At 36.2% G+C, this 20127-nt stretch overlaps 3 protein-coding genes across 6 annotated transcripts in view; 1 reads left to right on the top strand and 2 right to left on the bottom strand.

Annotated features, from left to right (window-relative positions):
* Window positions 1–1137: 1137 nt before the first annotated feature.
* On the bottom strand, window positions 1138–8015 carry gtf2h1 (general transcription factor IIH, polypeptide 1). The gene is made up of 15 exons (XM_008412079.2): window positions 7822–8015; window positions 7311–7479; window positions 7038–7230; window positions 6191–6356; window positions 5985–6078; window positions 5005–5154; window positions 4825–4904; window positions 4590–4723; window positions 4420–4507; window positions 4243–4331; window positions 3201–3318; window positions 2406–2496; window positions 2200–2315; window positions 2007–2099; window positions 1138–1826 (listed from the first exon to the last, which is right to left on the bottom strand). Exons 2-15 carry the CDS (start codon window positions 7462–7464, stop codon window positions 1740–1742), a joined length of 1653 nt encoding a protein of 550 aa, XP_008410301.1. The 5' UTR covers window positions 7465–7479; window positions 7822–8015; the 3' UTR covers window positions 1138–1739.
* A 92-nt stretch (window positions 8016–8107) lies between these two features.
* saal1 (serum amyloid A-like 1) overlaps window positions 8108–20127 on the top strand; it is a 128036-nt gene continuing 116016 nt past the window's right edge. For all 4 annotated transcript variants that reach the window (XM_017305408.1, XM_017305409.1, XM_017305407.1 and 1 more), the window contains exon 1: window positions 8108–8288. The gene's annotated coding sequence lies outside the window, so the exon portion shown is untranslated. The remainder of the gene's footprint in view (window positions 8289–20127) is intronic.
* LOC103466701 (intestinal mucin-like protein) lies at window positions 9657–19873 on the bottom strand. Its single transcript, XM_017305406.1, has 19 exons — window positions 19316–19873; window positions 17346–17539; window positions 15660–15831; window positions 15321–15565; window positions 15049–15232; window positions 14415–14616; window positions 14149–14327; window positions 13979–14048; window positions 12858–12985; window positions 12739–12770; window positions 12492–12660; window positions 12289–12393; window positions 12013–12053; window positions 11815–11937; window positions 11233–11334; window positions 11010–11138; window positions 10728–10767; window positions 10248–10371; window positions 9657–10152 (listed from the first exon to the last, which is right to left on the bottom strand). Exons 1-19 carry the CDS (start codon window positions 19767–19769, stop codon window positions 9918–9920), a joined length of 2928 nt encoding a protein of 975 aa, XP_017160895.1. The 5' UTR covers window positions 19770–19873; the 3' UTR covers window positions 9657–9917.

Consider the following 20127-nt stretch of genomic DNA (forward strand, 5'->3'; position numbering starts at 1 on the left):
TAAAAAATTCAATAACCAATTGAAAAATATGTATTGGCAATCCAGCAATCAAACCTTACCACATAGCATATCTCCATTAATGTTTTAATAATTGATCTTTGGAGCGAGGAGCTTCACGTCTTTGAGGTTGCAAAGTTTCTTTGCCATCACCTTTATCTTCAGCACTAAAAAATGTTGCTATGTCGAGAGAAAAGAGGGCGGGTGTCAACATTGATCTCCAAATCCATCATGGCTGCCTTTCATAAAGCTTTACTGATGGCGGCAGTAAAAAAATGTTCACTACTGACGACTTAATAAACAGGCTTATCTCTTAGCAAAACTGTAAACAAAGACATTTCTTTTGTTTACAGTTCCAAGTAGGAAAACTACATACTTGGAACTGTAGTTTTCCAAGTAGTTCAAAACTACTTGGATCTACAGTTCCAAACAGTTAAGTTTGCTTTGATTTTATTCCCAGTTCAAACTTCTGCCTTTCCAGTTAAATAACCCACATGTGGCCTTCAACAACTGCTTGTAGCTCACCGTTGTTTGCTTTACTTTGTCCTGGGAATTCACTAAGGTTTTTGTGACTTTTTTTTTCTAATGAAGCAACGGCAAATGTACTAAAACATTTTTTTTTTTGCCTACAAGAGTCCATTGTTTTCCTAGTGCTTTTTAATATGGGGAATATGGCTTTCGGCCCAGGCCAGGAAAACCACATGGGGGCACTATGAGGGTAAAAACTAAAATGTTTCAACATCGTTTTTCTTTAAATCCAAATAGGAAATGTCTTTACCATTTTTAATAAGTTAAAGTTTTTTTTTCGTCTTGAAGTGCACTTTTCTCTGTAGTCGGAATGTGTTTGGTTGAGTGTGGGTTGGCAAGAGGAGAAACTTGTCCTGGAAGCCATTCGTGTAAAAACCACTGTTAGCTCCACATGGTTAATTCATTACCTTACAAATGACGGGTATTGACTTTTCTTCTCAGAACCATTAAAGAAAACTCAACCACAACCATTATACCACAGTACAGAACCATGGCTGTAGACAAACTCCTCTCAGACAGATAAATTACTGCTTTTTACATGTGTAATACAGAAACTACAAGCTGCAGCTGAAGAAACAGAATGAAGCACTCCGTTTGGAGAAGACACTGGCATGAACAAATACTTCACTTTAATTCTGTTTTTTTTTTTTTTTGTCTTCAGTGCAGACATTAGAAACCAGAGACAATTTCCACTGAGTCACACACACTAATGCACTCAAGTGTGAATTGTCTTAACAGTATTGCTTTGTTTACGCGCCTTCTTGCTCCAGATTTTCTTTAATACGTTCACTTCACCCCAATTTTATGGGGTTTCTTTGTGTGTAAAAGTATGTTTTCTCTGCCGTGTGCACGACAGCCATCCTCCGCATCTCGTCTCAGTGTGTTGTCGTGGGAGCCTTTTGTCCGACTTCCAGCTGAAGTTTGGTCATATTACACCGCTTTCAAAGTCCTGCTGCTAACCCGTTACAAGCAGAGTTCTCTCAACAATTAAGGAAACACAAAGAAAACAATGAAACTACTAGTTATCTGTGACTGAGATGCAGTTATACTCCGTTTAACACTTTTGGCTGCAGCAGCATCCCTCTATATCCTCAGTGAGCCCTTGTGAACTATGTTCCACTGGGTCTTCTCATGGCATAGAGGATCTTCCCAAGTCTTTCTTCTAAACATTAAAAGTCTTTCTCGTCTTCTCTTTGACAAACAAAATTCCCAGGTCAGGTTTTCCTCATCATCCTGCGGGTTTGCCAAATATGAAACTTGCTATAGGCCGTCTGAAACATGTCCTCCAGGTGCCCTGTAAGCTGTTGGAACATCAGAGAGTTTTAATTTAAGCATTTTTTCTTAGTTTTATTTGAGATTTATGTGTACAGGCTATCTCACAGATAGCCAAGATTTCTTTCACAGTATAGACACATTTTGAATTTAATTATTACTGGGTAAAAAAAAGCCCCTGTGTCACAAAAAATATGTCTGTGACTCACATTTGTACTCAAGTACTGACGTTGGACTTTCTCCTGGAAAGGACGAAGCTTGGTCATTTGAAATCTCTCCAGGTTTGTCTTCATTTTTGTCACCTGTATGGCATAAATATACAAATAGAAAGTCCAAAGAAATTTCAAATTAGACAGCAGAAATCATGAGCATATAGAATTTAAACAAATCAATATCAGTCACCTTTTCCTCCAAAAATGGTGTGTTTACGGGAAAACAGGACCAAAAGTGTCTCAATAACTCCCCTGCAGCAATGTAAAGGTGCTTCAGCTCTCCTTGGATGTCGGTGGGTACCATTTCTGGAAAGAAAAACCCCATAAATGAAGCAGGAGAGTGACTTCATCTCTTTGCCTTATGAAATAACCTTTTAAATCAAATCTAATACTTACGATTTATGGATTGCTGTCCCACAGATTGCATAAGAACGCCTCCTGGAGAGAGCGCTGCTATGGCAGAGGTCGCTGCGGTGCTGGACAACACCTGAATATTTGTACAGCAACACAGATTCTGTTACTTCATGTTCTGTGGTTTCAAAGACGCTTTGAAACATCCTAAACATACAGGAAATTGCAAATGATCTCGAATGGCAGTTCTAAGCTCAATTATATTTTTGTCTTTCGTTTCAAATCCCATATTTTGATCACATAAAAGGTAAATCATCTGAAATGGGAACATTTCTATGCTGTTGATCCTTTTTTGGATTAAGATCGTTATTGGATTTATCTTAGAGGGATTTTGTAAATAAAAATTATAGTAAGTGGAGATTTTATTTTCATGTTGTTTTATTTATTTCCAGAAGAGTCTTTCTGCATATATAAAGTGACTCTGTGCCTCAGAGGTTCCCACGAGCTGAGGGACCTCATGAAACAAATTAAATTAAAATTTTTACATATTATGTTCATTACCTGGTACAAAAGAAAATGTCAGCAGATGACAAGTAAACCTGTTAGAACAGTGTAACATCCCTTTTTTTCTGTTAAATACATAAACCAGTCTTCTGCAAAGTTTGGTTCAATTGCAGCAAAAACATAAACAACATGATATGTGAGGTTAGTCGTAAGTGCAAGCACCTGATGCAATTTGGGTAATGTGTTAAAATGCCTTGTAAAGATGTGGGGAGAGTGATTTTCAATTTAGCAACAAAATGTGTGACAAATATCCAGAAATATAAAACATAATCTGACCCGAGTTAGGTTGGGTTTGTAATTGGCCATCTCCTGCTGGATGTAGCTGACGGAGTTGATGATGTCTTGGCTGGTTGTGTACTGCTGGGACTGAAGTGGAACAGGACCATGAGCGTACCTGAGAAAGAAGCGAGAGCGATGAATATTAACTCCCAGGACTCACCGATAAGCATATTAATCAGCATTTGTAAAACATACAGATAGTCTATATTAATTAATCGTTAGCAGTAATATCCCTCCTGGTTGGTGAACTCACTTGTTTATCACAGACATAAAACAACTATAATAAGTCAGTTGGATAAATCTTATCTTAGTAAAAGTGAAGATTTTTTTGCACCAAATTTTGAAAACTATAAAAAGTACAGAGACCACACCTGTCTTGAAATTATAAAACTTAAACAGATGTAAAGATCTAAATTTGAAGTTTTGTACTAAAATTTCTGCCATTTTGGTACAAAACATTTGTCTTGTAAGATTTTTGTTTTTGATATGTTCCACAAATTTCAGCTCAGTAGTGTGATAAAGGGCAGCATTTGAAGACAATTTAGATCAAGTCGGTTTTGAAACTATTGGCACAAGCTCATTGTACATCTAATACCGATCCTTTAAAGTTTAGTTTGGAATCCCTGGCAGCTTAATTCTGTTTATAAAAATTCAATATAATAAAAATTTTACTGCCATGTTTGTAATCTAAACCAGACCTGGTTTAAAACCCCAATCTAAGAGGGATGGCCTTGTGATTTGTTTTTTGTGCATTTATCTGTTTAATGTTTTTTTAAAGTCAAGTTGTGATCTTGAACATCAAAGGTAAAAGAAGTAATTTAAAAATAAATAATTCTAAAAGTAACATTTTTAGAAATTACAATATTTTTATTTACTGAGGGGAAAAAAGCAAAAAAAGTATAGTTTTTCCCCATGCTGCCTTACTGATGAGGTAGTAGACGTAACTTCCTTCTCATCCATGTCCATACATCTTTCAATTTCAGGTTATAATCCAACCTGTTTAAAACGGATTAAAACAGACAAAGCAAACAGACTTTACCTGTCAGACTTCTTCAGATTTAACGCCACTGTCTTAGGAGTATTTTCCCTTTGCAGATCCTCATATTCTATGGCTTCTTGTAGTTTCACCTAAAAAATAGCCAAGAAAACGAATCATTTCATAGTGACAATCACTGTGGGACAAAAAATAGATAAGAAGTTTATAGAGGCGTCATACCTTCTTCAGTGGAGGTTGAAAGAAATCAGAATCTCTGGAGTTGCCGTCTGTGCTGCTGGTCTCACTGGCTTGGTCGGTGGGAAGATCTCTTTAAAACCAGAGTAAAGTTAGCAGAAAGGAGATGACAGGAGAGCAAGCGTATTTGATTTGTTTGAAATGTTGATGTTTACCCCTTGCGTGAGCCTGCTGCCAGCACCATCGCGCTGTGATGGTTGAATCGCTTTATAATGGCAGAGTTGCTACTCTCTTTCACTGACTTGTTTGCATTTGAGGTTGAAGGTAGGGCTTTGCTTATTCCATAACCCTGTTTCACAATAAAAAGTTGTTTTTAAGGTGAGCATAGAAAGAAAGTTACAAGTTAATACACAGGACGTTTTTCTCATTACTGCAGCTGACTTTTCTCACCTCGTCTAATGTTTTATCCTCCAGTGACAAAAGGTCAACCAACGGGTTCTTCACTCCTTGGGTCACCAGAGATTTTAACCCTGCATGTTAGGAAAACAGTATAACATTATTATTAAATATGGTTCACTTTGCACAGGAAAATATATACTTGCACTTTCGGTGTGAATGGTCAACAGCTACCTTTCTCATCCTGCTTGGCACATTCTGAGAAAATATCCTGTGAACCTGTGTTGATGCGGTCTCTGTGGAAATAATGAGACTGGAAAAAGCGTGTCCAGAACTCCTTCTCCGTCAGGTTATGAGGCACATTTTCACTATACTTCTGCTTCACTGCAAGACAGGTTTAGAAACAAGAAGCTACTTTTAGGTTGATAGGGTTTTTTTTGTTAATTTTTTGCACATTTTAAAGTCTGAAAAGTGTGAGATGGATTTATATTCAGGGTTGAATGCACTTTAACCCATAAGTAAAATCTAGTGTAACTAACTGAGTTGAGAAGTCACGTCATTTGTAAACAGAGTCAACCTGTTTGTAATGTAATCTAACCTCAGTATTAATCCTGACCCTGAACACACCGTCCCTCCCATGAAACATGATGGTGGCAACAACATGCAGTGGTCATGCTATGGAAGAAAACCTGCTAACAGGCTGCAAAACACTTTAAACCAGGGTGGAGGTTCACCTTCCAGGAGGAAAACAACTTTAACCTTAAATATAGAGCCAGAGCTATAGATCTGTTTACACAAGTGTATTCATTTGTTAGAATAACCCGGTCAAAATTCAGTCCAAAATACAACTGAGAATCTGGACCAAGACTTGAAAATTGCAGCCACTTCAATCAATCCGGGTCTGAGTTATTTTACAAAAAAACAAAATTCTGTCTCTACATGTCTGAACCTGCTTGAAAAGAACTTGCAACCTTAACAGTAATGAAAGGTGGTTGTGCAAATCACCAAATCAATGGAGCTGATTACAAATGAATGCTACACCTTTCAGGTTTTTATTTGTCAAGAATATTGATAATCCTTTCCTTCTGTATCATTATTTTGGTCTAACACATTAAATCCTAATAAGTTAAAATTGAAGTTTATGATTGTAAAAAGACAAAATAAGAAAAATTCAAGTAGTGTGGATACTTTTACAGGACACCGTTTTTGTTTACCTGCAGGGTATGTTCTAAATATGGACTCGATAATGTCCGCAGTCAGATTATATCTCAAGCCATTGCAGCCATCAGTCTGTGGTCTGATGTCCGCCTGTAGAGCAAAAACATGAAGCCCTTTCAAGTGCAGCAGTTTTTTTTTTTTGCGACTCAAAACTATCATAAGAAAGCATAAAGTAGTTGTGGATCATATTAGATGTACTCACCAGAAATGCTCCAGATATTCCAACTTCCTGTTTGTTGTTGTAAGGTGCAGGTTCCCCATTATTCACGCCTCCTAACCGGTTGGCCCAAAATTCCTCAGCACTGATCACTTGGCTCACCACAAGATCTTTGTACAGTTGGAAAAGCACCGGATCTTCCTGAAGCATCCTGCCGGAGCAGCAGCAAACACTGGAGGTAAGCAGTGAGCTCCCACACAAAGCTGCGGAGCAATAACCTGAATTCACTCTTAAATTAATATTACATAAGATTAATGGACTGCTGTTATATCATAAAGTCAAGAGTCTGTTCTATTTTGATCAGACAAAAATGATTCAGATTTAAACATTTCCCATATGAACACTATTTAGTTATAGTTGTTAAATTCTTGGGATGAAAATAAATATCTTATGAATAATTTTGTCTTCTGCAACATGTTCAAAAGCTATTTAAGGCTTCTGATTGTCATCGACCAAAATTGACTTAAAGTATGAAACAAATTTCTGTTTTGCAAATATAAAATTTATATACATCCACATAATTCTGACAATTACTGCCTTTGATGCCCAAAGCTGACATACATTTTAGTAATTGAGATGTTCAAGATTGCTGAAAATGATGCTGACACCATGATTTTAGAGGGATTAAAAAACAATACCATCATTGCAATCTTAAACAACAATGCAATAACGTTTCTCCAATACAGTGCAATTATGATTGAACAAAAGCTTTAGCACGGGGTCTCCTATTGATAAATGTTTAAGAGTTATTCTCCTTGAATGCTAGGATGAAACATTAAGAGAATCCTGCTAGATGAACGTGATCAGTCCGAAATCAGACAAGGATTCTTACCTGTTTTTCTCCTCCAGCTCCTTGTTGGCCTTCTTCTTGAACTTTGGCAGTAGCTGCTGCAGCAGCTCCTTGGCAGCATCTCGGTCTTTAAGTGCGGTGCTCTCATTGGCAAAGTGGAATGTGGTACTGTCTCCGGTGTGAAGGACCAGTTGGAGCTGAATCTTGGCTTTACCATCAGGACTGATCTTCTGACCTGCACACGACACAGTAAAGTGCATTTTGAAATCAACACAAACACGCAGGGCTTTTGTTTTTAGTTCAGCGGGGACTCACAGCGGATGTCTGAATACGGGTGGCTGACAGTGAAGCGGTCTTTGCCTTCTGGACCCCAGGCTATTCTTTCAGCCATCAGGTAGAGTGTGCCATCCTGCTTCCTCTGACGGACTTTCTTCACCACCAGCAGGACCTCCTCTGACAGAGATGCCATGGCCCAAACAGGTAACTGGTAGAACGGAAAGCCAATGTTTAAGGGGACACATAAACAAAAGTGTGGGGGGAAAAAAGCTTATAAAGAACAATTTATTAACAAAGACCCACAAAGAGACTATAAGCATATCGGAAGCCTGAAGATTTCACTACTTAACTGTGTGCTTAAGATATAAGCAAAAACATTTCTGTCAAACAAATTATAAAAGCCTAAATATATGCGTTCTTCACCTTACAGTTAACATATCCTCTGCAAAATGTACAGTTTCATCTCCTTAGAGCAGCTAACCAGACTGACGTTAGCTAACAGAAAGGAAGAAAATGCTTCAGGCTGAAGTCGGCAGCAAACTTACTTTACCTTAAAATAAATCAATACAGCAACGATTACGTCCTTCTAACGGAACACATAATGTCGGAAAGATATATTTCAGGCTAACAGCACTGCAGACTGAACAATTTTAAGATTAATTTAAACTACTCTAACAGAGAACGATCTGACTCCAGCGCCGGGCGACATAACTGATAGACGACGTGTTACACCGAAAAGATTCCGAGTCAGATACATAACTGCCAACAAACAGTTCCACACAGCAAACTTCCCCCACAGAAGACTCCAACGTAACAGCGCCACACAGAGGTAGAACCAAAGAACAGCATATTATTTAGCCGTTATGTTTTGTTGCAACTTCAAACAACGTAGCAACATGTTCCATAAAAGATATTTCATGTTGCTATGTTCAGAGATAAATAATTAGGAATAAAGTTATGTTTCTAGTTAATTGCAGCCATTTGGGGTTTTGAGAAAAGTAACCCATTTTTCCAGAGGTAAGTAGGAGCTAGCTTCTTTTACTGTTATATTTACTTCACTAACGTCGTTTTTGGGGGGGAAAATGTAAAAACTTACTACATCGTAAGTTTCACTTTGAATTATTATGAGTATTGGTATTCTTACTTTAGTTAAATTTCTTGATAATTTACCCATTCCGAGTAACTTCAATGCATGGAGGCCAAGCTTTTTAAAACCAAGTCTAACATGGTTAACGTAAAAATTAGACTTCCTGTTTGTACACAAGCTGTTATTTTCTTTCTGCTGGACCATTTAGAGAACAAGAAGACACAATAAACACTATTGTCACTGGAAGTTCTTTGCTCTGTTTTAATATGTTTTATTAAAGGACCCACAAAATATTAATTATTTTGCAGAAGCACTGTCACGAATCTCAACCGTCTTACCTTACAAAAGGCTTTCTTCACAAACGTGAAATACTAGACGCTGCCTATGTAAGGTCCAGTGTTCCAGGTGTTTTTGCCTTTACAGACTTAATTTCATCATTTTAAATAATTTATTAATTTCACTATTTTATTGTTAGAGAAAGACAAATAGATTTAGATACGCTAAATCTTTATCATTTCCTATCTAAAAAAACTCAGGGTTTTCTTAAGTGTTATCTCTGTCATAGTTAGTGAAATATCTTCTCAAACTTATATTTATGCCAGTCTAAATTGTTAACAGTTTGCATCGAATCATTTCAGTCAAAGATACCAAACTCTGGTTGAATAATGCAATTGCAAATTCAATTTTTTTTTATGACCTCTGTTCCCAAAATGGAAAGAAAATCTAGATTTTCATACATTTTGCAGCAATATATATGACAGATTTGTAATTAGTAAGTGGTCAAAAGCTTACAACTACTTCTTACTTAAGTCAGTGGGTAAGTTAATAGTTGGCACCTTTTGTTCACAACTGCTTTTTTATTTACTGGAAGGAAGGAAAAAAAAGCATATATTTTGTCTCTTTATTTAGTGAAAACCCACTCTCTTTACACTGAAAATATGCTGCAAGTTAATAAATGGGGATTTTTCAGAAACATAAAAGAGATCTTGTTATCTTGACATAGCAAAACAGTTGCCAAACCAAATAACTGTAAATAAGTATGGTCATTTTAGTTAGTTTCATTTAAATATTTAAGCTCCCCAAGGAGAAAATACTTTTAGGAATGTATAAAGTAAAAGTATTTAATTCTCCCTCCACATGTTATGATCATGCAGTTTTAGCAAATTATCACAAACTGAATAGTAATAATAACCAACTGAAAACAGACAATTAAAATGCTGTTTTTGCAATAAAATTCAAAAACTATTGCATTGTTCTAAGGGTTAAACATTCAGCATAGTAAAAAAAAAACACTCAGATCAATGATGCATTAGAAATTTATTGAACGAAAGACAGAAGTTTGAAACAGCAGATAAAGCATTTACTATTACTCAAAAGATTAACATACATTTCAAAGCCATTTCACCATACAGAAAATTACCAGATAAGCGCGTGCTTTTAAAAATATTTTTGGATCAGTTCGATCCACAGAGCTGCGTATTTCAAAGCATGAAAGCACCCATAGAGTTTGTAAGCAAGTATCTGTTTCCCCTAAAGAGTTTAAATTTCCCTTGTTTGCCTTAATCGGTTCCCTTGTTTGCCTTAATCGGTTGCCCCACTCTTTGGGGCAACCCAAAGAGTGGGTTGCCCCACTCTTTGCATTTAGCAGCTTGGCAGCCACACTTTTCAATTGAAATGTATGCCTGTTTCACTCTGCTGCCATCTGAACACTTCATCAACACCTCTTTCATGCTGGTAGCAACCTCTTGACAGCAGGTACAAGAATGCATGAGACTGTTGGTCTCCACTGAGTACCTGTAAATAAAGACAGAGACATCCATGTCAACATATATATTTATTTTAGTGGATTCTGCTGCATAATCTGTTGTTAAATGTTTGACAAATCTTACATAGATGAGGATGAGTCACAGGTTCCCCCACAGGAGGTGATCTCCACTGGCTCAACTGACTCGCAGTTCTTTACGTACAGTTTGGTGGTGTTCTTGTGAAGCTCACAGTTGTAGCGAGGTGTACCTGTGAACCACAAATAGTTAGTTTTAGAAACACACATTTGCAGGGAAAACATAATGGACTACCTAAAGCATCCATCTGTTGTAACATTTTTGTTTCTTGTCTAAAATGTTCTACTTTTCTAGGCTTTTATTCTGTTTGACACAGTTCTAAGTATTTACATCCTCTTTATCCTCAGTTGACATATTCGACTGCAGAAAGCAAAGGAAATAAGTAATTTATAGCCTAAAAGTACTTTAAAATGAAAAATAAAGATGTATTTATAGTCCATTTGTAAGATGCAAATGGAGGCTGACATTTTTGTAAACTAACATCTTTTGAAACTATTGTATTTTGCAAGTTCATGACCCGACACTTACAGGTTCTGCAGCATCCATTCATGTCACTTGTTTCTGTTCCCTGAAACACATAAAAAAATTACACGTCTGACAGTGATCACTGATGTCACACTTCTGTGTTGGAAGTGTGCAGTGCCTCATGTTTGTTAAAGAATAATGTTGACCCGCCTCACATGCCTGAACTCATTTTATTGCTATTACTGTTTTACAAATTAAAATGGTTATTTTTAAAGCTTCAATTAAGCCAACTTATTGTTAAGCAAAACAATGACATTAACTTTCTTTAAGGCACTCAATACTCACTGGAACACAGTTTTCTGGATCAAATGCAGGACACATAGTTTGGTTTCTGATAACCAGGAATTCATCCTTCACCTTCTGGCAATCATATTGGCTGCAGTTGTCGTTTGGTGGTGAAAACAACTGTGAAGGCTGTGAAAATGCGTAAAAGAGTATGGTTAGTGTAGTCACAATGTGACTTACAACTGAGATGAAGGTTGCAAGCATTGTATTGTACTTTAATCACCTTAAGAACAACTGGCGAGTTCAAACCAGGGACATCAAAAATGCAGTGCGTCTGTTTACATGTTCCGCAGCATTCTCCAGGCTGATCCACATGCATGTAACCCTATCAAAAATGTACAGAGTAAGAAGTTTCTAACTGGAAACTTTTATGTAATTTTAGATGTAATTTTAACAACTCCTAGTTCTAGTAAAGGAATGTTATCTGACAATAAGATATAAAATAACATCTATTCTACTGCAACTAAGGAATGTTATCTGACAATAAGATATAAAATAACATCTATTCTACTGCAACTCTAACATGCATCAAAATTGATTGAACTGGATAGTTGTACCATTTTGTCAGAAATAATCATCTAAATTAAAGAGTTTGATTTGAAAAAACTAAGAAATGTTGAGCCAGTATAAACCCATTACAATTAGTGCCAAAACCAAATCGATGCACATACTTAGAGCATCAACTTTAAATATTTAGAAAATAAATTTGTAAGTTACTTATCTGGCCTTATGAGTAACATTTTTTATTATGTAAAATATTTCTATCCAATATACAACTTATCTGACATTAACATAATCTAATTACCTCTTTACAAATGATGTTACACTGTATTTGCTGACACTCTACAGTGTTCAGCTTAGTCTTTGGATCCTGTTTGTTGGTGCAGTGGCAGTGCTCACATGGGTTCTTGGAAAAGTTTGTACCTGGCTGTGGGAAACACAATGAAAAGTATTTATATACATGAGATACTAAATATTAAAATAGCAAAAAAACAGTTCTTACCTTGTACTCTGTGTCATTGTAGACGCATACACCTTTTGGTTCTACGTGAGAAAGTAAACGGGGTTATGCTGATATTAAGATTAGCTTTTGCATTTGAAAAACTGCTGGGTTGTTTCGCAAGAGGAAGTTAACATGGGAAAGAGGTAATGATGGAAAGCTGAATTAAACAGTGTGAGGTATTCACAGTAATTGACGAGTTGAAATCAGAAGTAGTCAATAGAATAATCGTTACTATTATCAGTAATAAATAATGAGTAGTGATGTTAAGAAACGTACCACAGGTGAAGACCGGGCAGCAGCTTTCATTGGAAACTTTGACAGTTAACTCAAAGCCACGTTCACAACTTTGTGTTGGTGATGAACAGCGATTTTTGTCACACTCTGTTGGTAAACATGGTGTATGTCAGTTAGTTGATTTAGATTATTATTCTAAGACATGTTGTGTCATCAATGCAGTTCTACTAACTAAAAGTGCTTACCACATGTCAGTTTCTGACAGCAGTCAACCGTTTGGTTTACCAACACCTCGCCATCCTCTGTGCACTGTATTGGTTCTGGTATCGGGCAAACTAGAGGCTCACACATAACACTCAGAGAATCTTTGTCACACTTGCATTGCTGGCAGCCGCTTTTCCATGTGTCACCAATCTGTTAATATTAGGAAAAAAATGACTCTACAGGAACAGACAAACTGATAAAAAATAAACAATTTATGAGAATATATACCTGTTTTGGTTCACCAGCAGGTCCAGTGCAACCTTAATAAACAATAAAAACGGTTTAATTGAATATTAAACAAAAATACATTGTTCATTGTTCTGGCAAAGAACAAAAACTATTCTCACAGGATGAGACACAGGTATCGGAGCCTGCATCAAACAACATCTTCCCCTCAAGGCAGAAACATCCCTCCACTAATTCATTGCAAGTATCTTCTTGCCCTGCACACTGCTGTTTGAGTTTATTGTTGTATCTGAATGTAAAACAAATGACAGTTAAATTTCAGCTTCCAACTTGTCAAAAACAATGAAAAACATTAGGAAATAAACCAAATAATCAATAAAAATTTCCAAGGATTCTTACTTAAATGTTACCACTGATTCACTTGACACCATGTTGCTTTAAACACTTTGTCAAACATAAATACACCAGGAACAATAGCAATCACTGAGATGACTCTTTATGGTACATGAATGCCTTTCAGAAAACTGCTCTCTTTTGCAGTATAACTGCTAACTATAACCTGTGTTTGGGACCACAGTTACGTGTCAATTTAATATCGGTTGGTGATATAACAAACTGGTTGGCGTAACAATAGATAAACTGACTTTGAAAATGTATCATTTCAACATGTAGTTTTTTTTTTATTTCGTTCAGGGGGATATGTGAGGTTTCAGATATGAAGGAAGCCAGATTTCGCTCTATCACAGGCTGGTAGTGCTGTTTAAATCACCTTCAAGACATCATCTGTGCTTAGCTTTTCTCTGGTTTTGACTGATTACAGGACACTTCAGAAACCAAATTACACCACTCCTGGTGCCATCTAATACATTGTGGGGGTAATTCTTGACTTGGAAACTGCAAAGTGAATGATTATCGATTGGTTAGATAGTTTCTTCAAAGTCCTTGAATTTTGTTCTTAATGACAATTTGAAAATATTTAACCTGTATGTGATACTTTATTCTCAAATATTTTTTGTTGGTACGTGTTGATAAAAACTGTTGGCAGCCACGATGGATAGAAAGTTCTTTGTCAATGTGAGTTTGAGAATGGTTTGAAGCAAATGTGCATTTGAGAATTCACTTGTCAGTATTACATTCTGATTATAATAAAAGACAAGTAAATTGGTTAGGTTTGTTAGCTTGCATAGTCAATGTTAGGCAGACAGGCATCCTAAAATGCAAAAAATGTCCTTCCATTGTTGCTTGTCAGTTGTCAATTAAACTGCAAAAGCAGTGCCCTTACCCTGTATTGCACGTTTCAACAATACTTGGCCCACAGGCCTTGTATACTTTATTTGGTGGACATTTGTAGTCTGCAACAAAAAGAAGTGTACAGGATTACATTAACAATAACATGCATGGAAAATCCCATTTGAAGGGAAATTAAGTTCTACAGAAGCAAAACCATCTTACCACACTCTCCTTTAGTCAGGTTCCTCCAGTCTATGCAGACAGATGACTTGGCACACATCATGGCATATGCCGCCAGACTGGTGCAGCCCACGGGGGAATTTGGCATGTGGCAAACGTCAAATTTACAAGATTCATAATATGAACTGGGTGCAATTTTTTTGTGGCACTCCTTAAACATCCTTATTGTAAGAATGAACATAAAACAAGTTAAATTGGGTTTACAGAAAAAATTTATCACATGTTCAACTTATTTTGTAAATTCTCACTCGTGGTTTATGATTTCACAGAGGGCAGGTTTGCATGGTGGTTTCGGTGGCCCTATTGTTGGAGGAGGTCGAGTAGGCATCGACTCACAGTATGGTTTTTTCTTATCACTTACATGCCATTCAAATGCCATCTCAGAGCATAATGGATGGATTTGACCATTTGGTAACCTGCAGTCATTGTTCTTATTATTGTCGCAGTAGCCTTGTTAAAAAGAAGAAACATCCATAGGAAATAGATTACAAATTCACAAATAGAAAAGATTTCCAACATCCCTAATGCAAATATTCATGCTATTTATTTGAAGTGTAATCTTGGTATTCAAGACTCCATGATTTTTTTTTCATTTTTACATTTTTAGCTCTGAGGGGTGAGGAGACTTTTGTATCGACTGTATGTTGGCTGTTTTCTTCATTGTGGTATTGTGAAGCTAGGGTTTTCCCTCTAGTTACTGTATTTCTTGCATAAAGCTACAAAGCTATAAAGTTTTCTTTGGGAGAGGTAGTGATTTATCCATTGCTAACAAAATGCTATTATAAATTTTTTACTATACAGTCCCATTATATTTTTCTACCTACTAAGATGATAAGAATCACCATTTATTTTTTGTTTGTCACATGTTATGGGGTTGCTTACCACACTGTCCTTCTGTGTTGTTGTGGAAACGTGAAAATGGCAAGTCAATACTGAACAGAAGCCCAGTGAATGAAACAACGCCTTCTATATCTGGGATTTTAAGAACCATCTGAATCCCTGTGCTTGTAATAATGAAGTCCTTATTTGAGTAGGTTGGAGTCACTTTCTTTCCATTAACATATATCTAAAACATGAAAGACAAGTGAAAAAACCTTGATTACATTTATGTAGTACAAACATATTTGGAGAAGGTTAGAGATAGCCATACGTACCAAATTCTGAGTTTTTGGGATTCTTGTCTGTGTAAGAATTACTTCATAGTTTTTGTAATATACAATCAAAGCTTTGGGGCACGTCACAGTTCCAGAAGCATCACAGTTTTCATTGTCAATAAGAATTCTTAAATTGTATTTGGGAATTATCTCTTTGACCAAGACGTATGTGCAGTTGTGCTGGAAACTGTAGTATTGGCCATCAAATGTTTTGTAATGGGGATCTCCCCAGCCCGTACAAAGACCTGAAAACAGTATATTAACATTAAATTTTGTTTAATCACAAAAAATTGCATGTAGCTATCTGTAGCTGTGTGAACTTTTTTCCATCAAACTCACATTTGCACTCATATTGAAAACAGCAGCCTCCTTCATCATAAACCTTATCAGGTTCAAAACCGTTGTCACAAGCTGGTATGGGTGCTGGTTTACATGATACATATGTATTGACCTCTTTTCCATTCTCACAACTGCTCTTGGTGCATTTGTCTGAACTCCAGGATTCTCCATTCTGTGAAAGAAATACGTTCAGCAATATACAACCACTGTCTTTATATTTAAACTCTTCACTGGCATATATTCAAATTGTAGAATACAAATACACAAAATTATATTGGCTTTAATTTGAATGCTTGTTTACAGATTTTTAAAGAGTTCATCATGGTGGACAAGCCATTAAAGGCAATTTAATCAAAATAAGAGATTGTAAACAAGCAAATATTTTTTGCTTGCTGCAGTAAATGTAGGAAGCTTTTTGCTAACATTTGCCAACAAGCACAAGGAAATTAAAGTTGCCCAACTCATTTAAGTCTGAATAGACTGGACAAATTGGTTCCTGTTGGAATTCTGTATCTATTTGGGATTCTCACATCTCTGAGAATTGTTTGAAATTTGTAAATGACTTTTAAAAACACAGGCAATGTTTATAAATCTTAAAGCATGGTTTGAAGCAATGTAACCATTGGGTCGGTGCTGAATACCTTTGTAGTACTTGTATAAATTCCATTAAAGGGGCATAAATTAGACATTTATGGTATCTCAAAATTGCGTGCATCTCTAAAGACTAGTCTGGTTTACCAGGAGGTAGAAGAATCAACCCTTTTTGTTGATGCTAAATGTGCTCTGAGAGTTGTTCGAAGCTTTGAATCTTAAATCTGCTGCAAAGCTATTAGCAACTTTGTCCCTCATCTCTCTGGTGTGTTCCTTAGTGTATATGATTACTGATGTTCTCTAACAAACCTTTGTGGCCAACAAGGTGGATATTTTACTCATTAGATGACCTCTAAAGGCAATTCTTTGTAAAGGATTTTACTTTTACTTAGGTTTTGCTTTACACTTTGCCGTGTTGCATAACTTTGTGAAGATCCATTACATAAAAATCCAATGCAAAACATCGAGGTTTGTTGTTGCAATGTGACAAAATGTTAAAAGGTTCAAGATGTATAAATATGTTAACGCATTATGTATACAGTGATACATTTTGTGACAGCACAGGAATGAGGAAACACGTTCTTTTGAGAACTCTGATCTGATGACAGACTACTTAAAGAAGGTTGTTGATGCCAAACCTTTGGTTGCATCTTTACCACAATGAGAGGCCAGGCATGGACTGCTCTTGATTTTGATATTCAGTTTTTTCTTCTTTGCAAATATTAAAAACTGTTTTATTCCCAGTCTCCTTAGTGGTATTTGGCTACAACACTGTTTATATAACATATTTTTCAACAAGGAGAGACATCTGGGTAATAACATATGATGTGGACCAAGATAGTTTGGATTCAGTTCACCCATCAAAATGATCTGATTTAAGTGTCCTTGAGTTTTTAATGCTGTCCAAAGATGACCAAATCACTCAGAATAGGTCTTAGTGCTATATCTGAATGTAGCTTTTGTAGGTGTTTTTTTGTCTTGTGGCTGTAATTTTACAGATCTACTCAGCTGCTTCACATTAAACTGCCCTGAGTGATAAGTCTTCTTTTTAAATAAACACTATTTTAAGTGCAGACATTGTATAAAGTTGGTTACCTTTCTCGGTGGTGTAAGAAATGGGCAGTCTTTCATAGCAGGTGTTGTAGGTTTAGCCTTCTTTGGGGTAGTTGGAAGAGTTGGTGGAATTGTTGTGTGACACGGTCTGGCATGCTTTTCAACACTACAGTTCAAACTGCAGTATGCAGTGAAACAATAGCCACCTCCATCAGTCTTGTTGTACATGAAGGCACCTAATTTACAGTTTAAAGAAAAGTTTGATATATAATAAATAAATTATGTCAGAAAAATATGGAAACTGTTGATACATTATTTTCTTAATAGAACAAAATAGAATATTTCATCAACAGTTCAATCAAGTAAGACTATTATTGCAAAATAAGCATCATTTGGACAGTGATTCTTGCGAATAGGGACAAAATGGGTTTTCCCATAACTTTTTTTTTGTTATTTCTCAACCTTATGTATGCAATTATGACAAATAATGTTTTGTACCTTAGTACAAAACATACTAAGGTACCTTAGTAAAGATGCTAAGGTACAGGCTCCCAGTTGCAACATTTTTTAAAAAAAATTACATTTTTAATCAACCTGACCTAGAACGTTGTCATCACCATTTGACAAAAATAAATAAAAAATACATTTTAATGACCCTGTTAGTGATATTTTTACTCATCGTACAGAATGCTTCTCAAAAACAAAAATAAATATGATTTAAAACAAAAACAACAAAAAGTCCATCTGGCGGAGTTGACACTGCATGACGGAATTGACACAGAACTGAAGGTGGTGACAAACTAGTGAGTAAAATGAAAAACTTGATACATGTGTAGTAATGCAATTTATGTAAAATAAATTAAAATGAATTAATTGCACATTTAAGTGAGATTTGACAACAATTTCACTGAAAGAACGTCAAAAACTGATGGAGTTGACATCTGACGGAGTTGACAAAATGCCAAACTACCTCAATTTATATGAAGTTATTCTGAAGGAGGACATATTGTAGCTCATCAGGTCCATGAACTCTTTACATTTAACCAAAATTAAGCTTTTACTTCACAAAATTTCATCAAAGTTTTGTAAATTGTCAGTTATGGTGTTGACACATCATGGTTGTGACAAATAACTTAGGAATAAAAAGAAGAAAAAACTAAAGAATAACAAGAGCTAACTAGTCCTCTTAGCAAAGGAAGAGACAGAAAGTAGTCATGGGTCCTCAGAAGTTCTGGTGCCCCCCAATAATGCCTGATTTTTTACATTCTTTTAATTTCTGACGGTGTTGACAAAAACTAGGGACAAATTTCAATGGAGTTGGAAAATATATAAAAATGATTTTTAATTCAATTTATTGATACCTTTATAATTATTTATATGACTACTTATACTTAAACCTAGGTCATAATATATAATTTTAGTATTTCTTTAATTGTTTCAAACTATTGTATTGAGTTCTGCTCCTGGACAAGGGCTTTTACAGGCATCATCCTCCGACTACAATGTTTAAAATTAAAAAAATATTCAGCAAATACCTGGAAAATATACATTGTTGTGCTCACATGACCCAGGTTAGTTTAGTCACATATTTGAAAAAAATATGTTTTGTGTATATTTTATTCAAATTTTGTGCTTTATCCATAGGACCTGTTTTGTCCCTATTCTCAAGAATCACAGATCTGTATTTGTTCTGCTAATAAATAAAGGAGTAAAACTAGGTTAAAGTTTCAGTACGTTGGCACTTTCTCATATGGGCGACATGGGCAACAGCCCGGAGTGGCATTTTGTGGGGGCAGCATGAACCTCCCCTGTTCCCATCCTCCAATATCAACCCCCCTTTTACAATTATTCCCCTTCCCCTCTGCTCTCAGAACCACAGGATCTGAATGTCACCAGTGCCTTATCAAAATATGAGTGTCTGTTATTTAAAATTTATTTACAAGTCGTAAATGTCTATATAAATAGATATCAAGTATAGCAACAATGAATGATGAAAAAAGTGCAAAGCTTACCAGGTGAGAAAATCTGATTCATGTATTTGCAAGAGCACAAAGTTGTTCTGCCAGGTGTAGTTTTAACACTGTGCTTCTCTGTTATTATCGGAGTAGTTGAGTGACTTCCAGGTTTTGTTGTAATTATTGGTGTGGATTTTTCAGTCTCTCTTGTTGGTGTAGGTGTCTCTATGTGAGGTGTTGTAGTTGGTGTGCCTATTACAGGTCCAGTCTCTGGTTTTTTAGTGGTGTAGGTTACAATTTGTATATGAGGTGTTGTGGATGTTTCTTTAAACACTGTTGTGGTTCTCTCAGTCTCTATTGTTGGGGTAGGTGTCTCTATGTGAGGTGTTGTGGAGACCTTTTCTGTAGTTATTTTTGTGGTTTCAGGTTTTGTAGTGCCAGTAGTTGTAGTTTCTACATGAGGCGTTGTAGGTTTTGGTGTATTTATTGGTGTGGACTTTTCAGTCTCCATTGTTGGGGTAGGAGTTGCTATGTGAGGTGTTGTGGAGACGATTTCTGTAATTATTTTTGTGGTTACAGGTTTTGTAGTGCCAGTAGTTGTAGTTTCCACATGAGACGTAGGTTTTGTTGTAATTATTGTTGTGGGTTTTTCAGTCTCCATCGTAGGAATAGGTGTCTCTATGTATGGTGTTGTGGAGACTTTTTCTGTAGTTATTTTAGTGGTTGCAGGTTTTGTAGTGCCAGTAGTTGTGGTTCCTACATGAGGCGTTGTAGGTTTTGGTGTGTTTATTGGTGTGGACTTTTCAGTCTCCATTGTTGGGGTAAGTGTCACTATGTGAGGTGTTGTGGAGACGTTTTCTGTAATTATT

The sequence above is a fragment of the Poecilia reticulata genome, linkage group LG6 (assembly GCF_000633615.1).
Source record: "Poecilia reticulata strain Guanapo linkage group LG6, Guppy_female_1.0+MT, whole genome shotgun sequence".
NCBI lineage: Eukaryota > Metazoa > Chordata > Actinopteri > Cyprinodontiformes > Poeciliidae > Poecilia > Poecilia reticulata.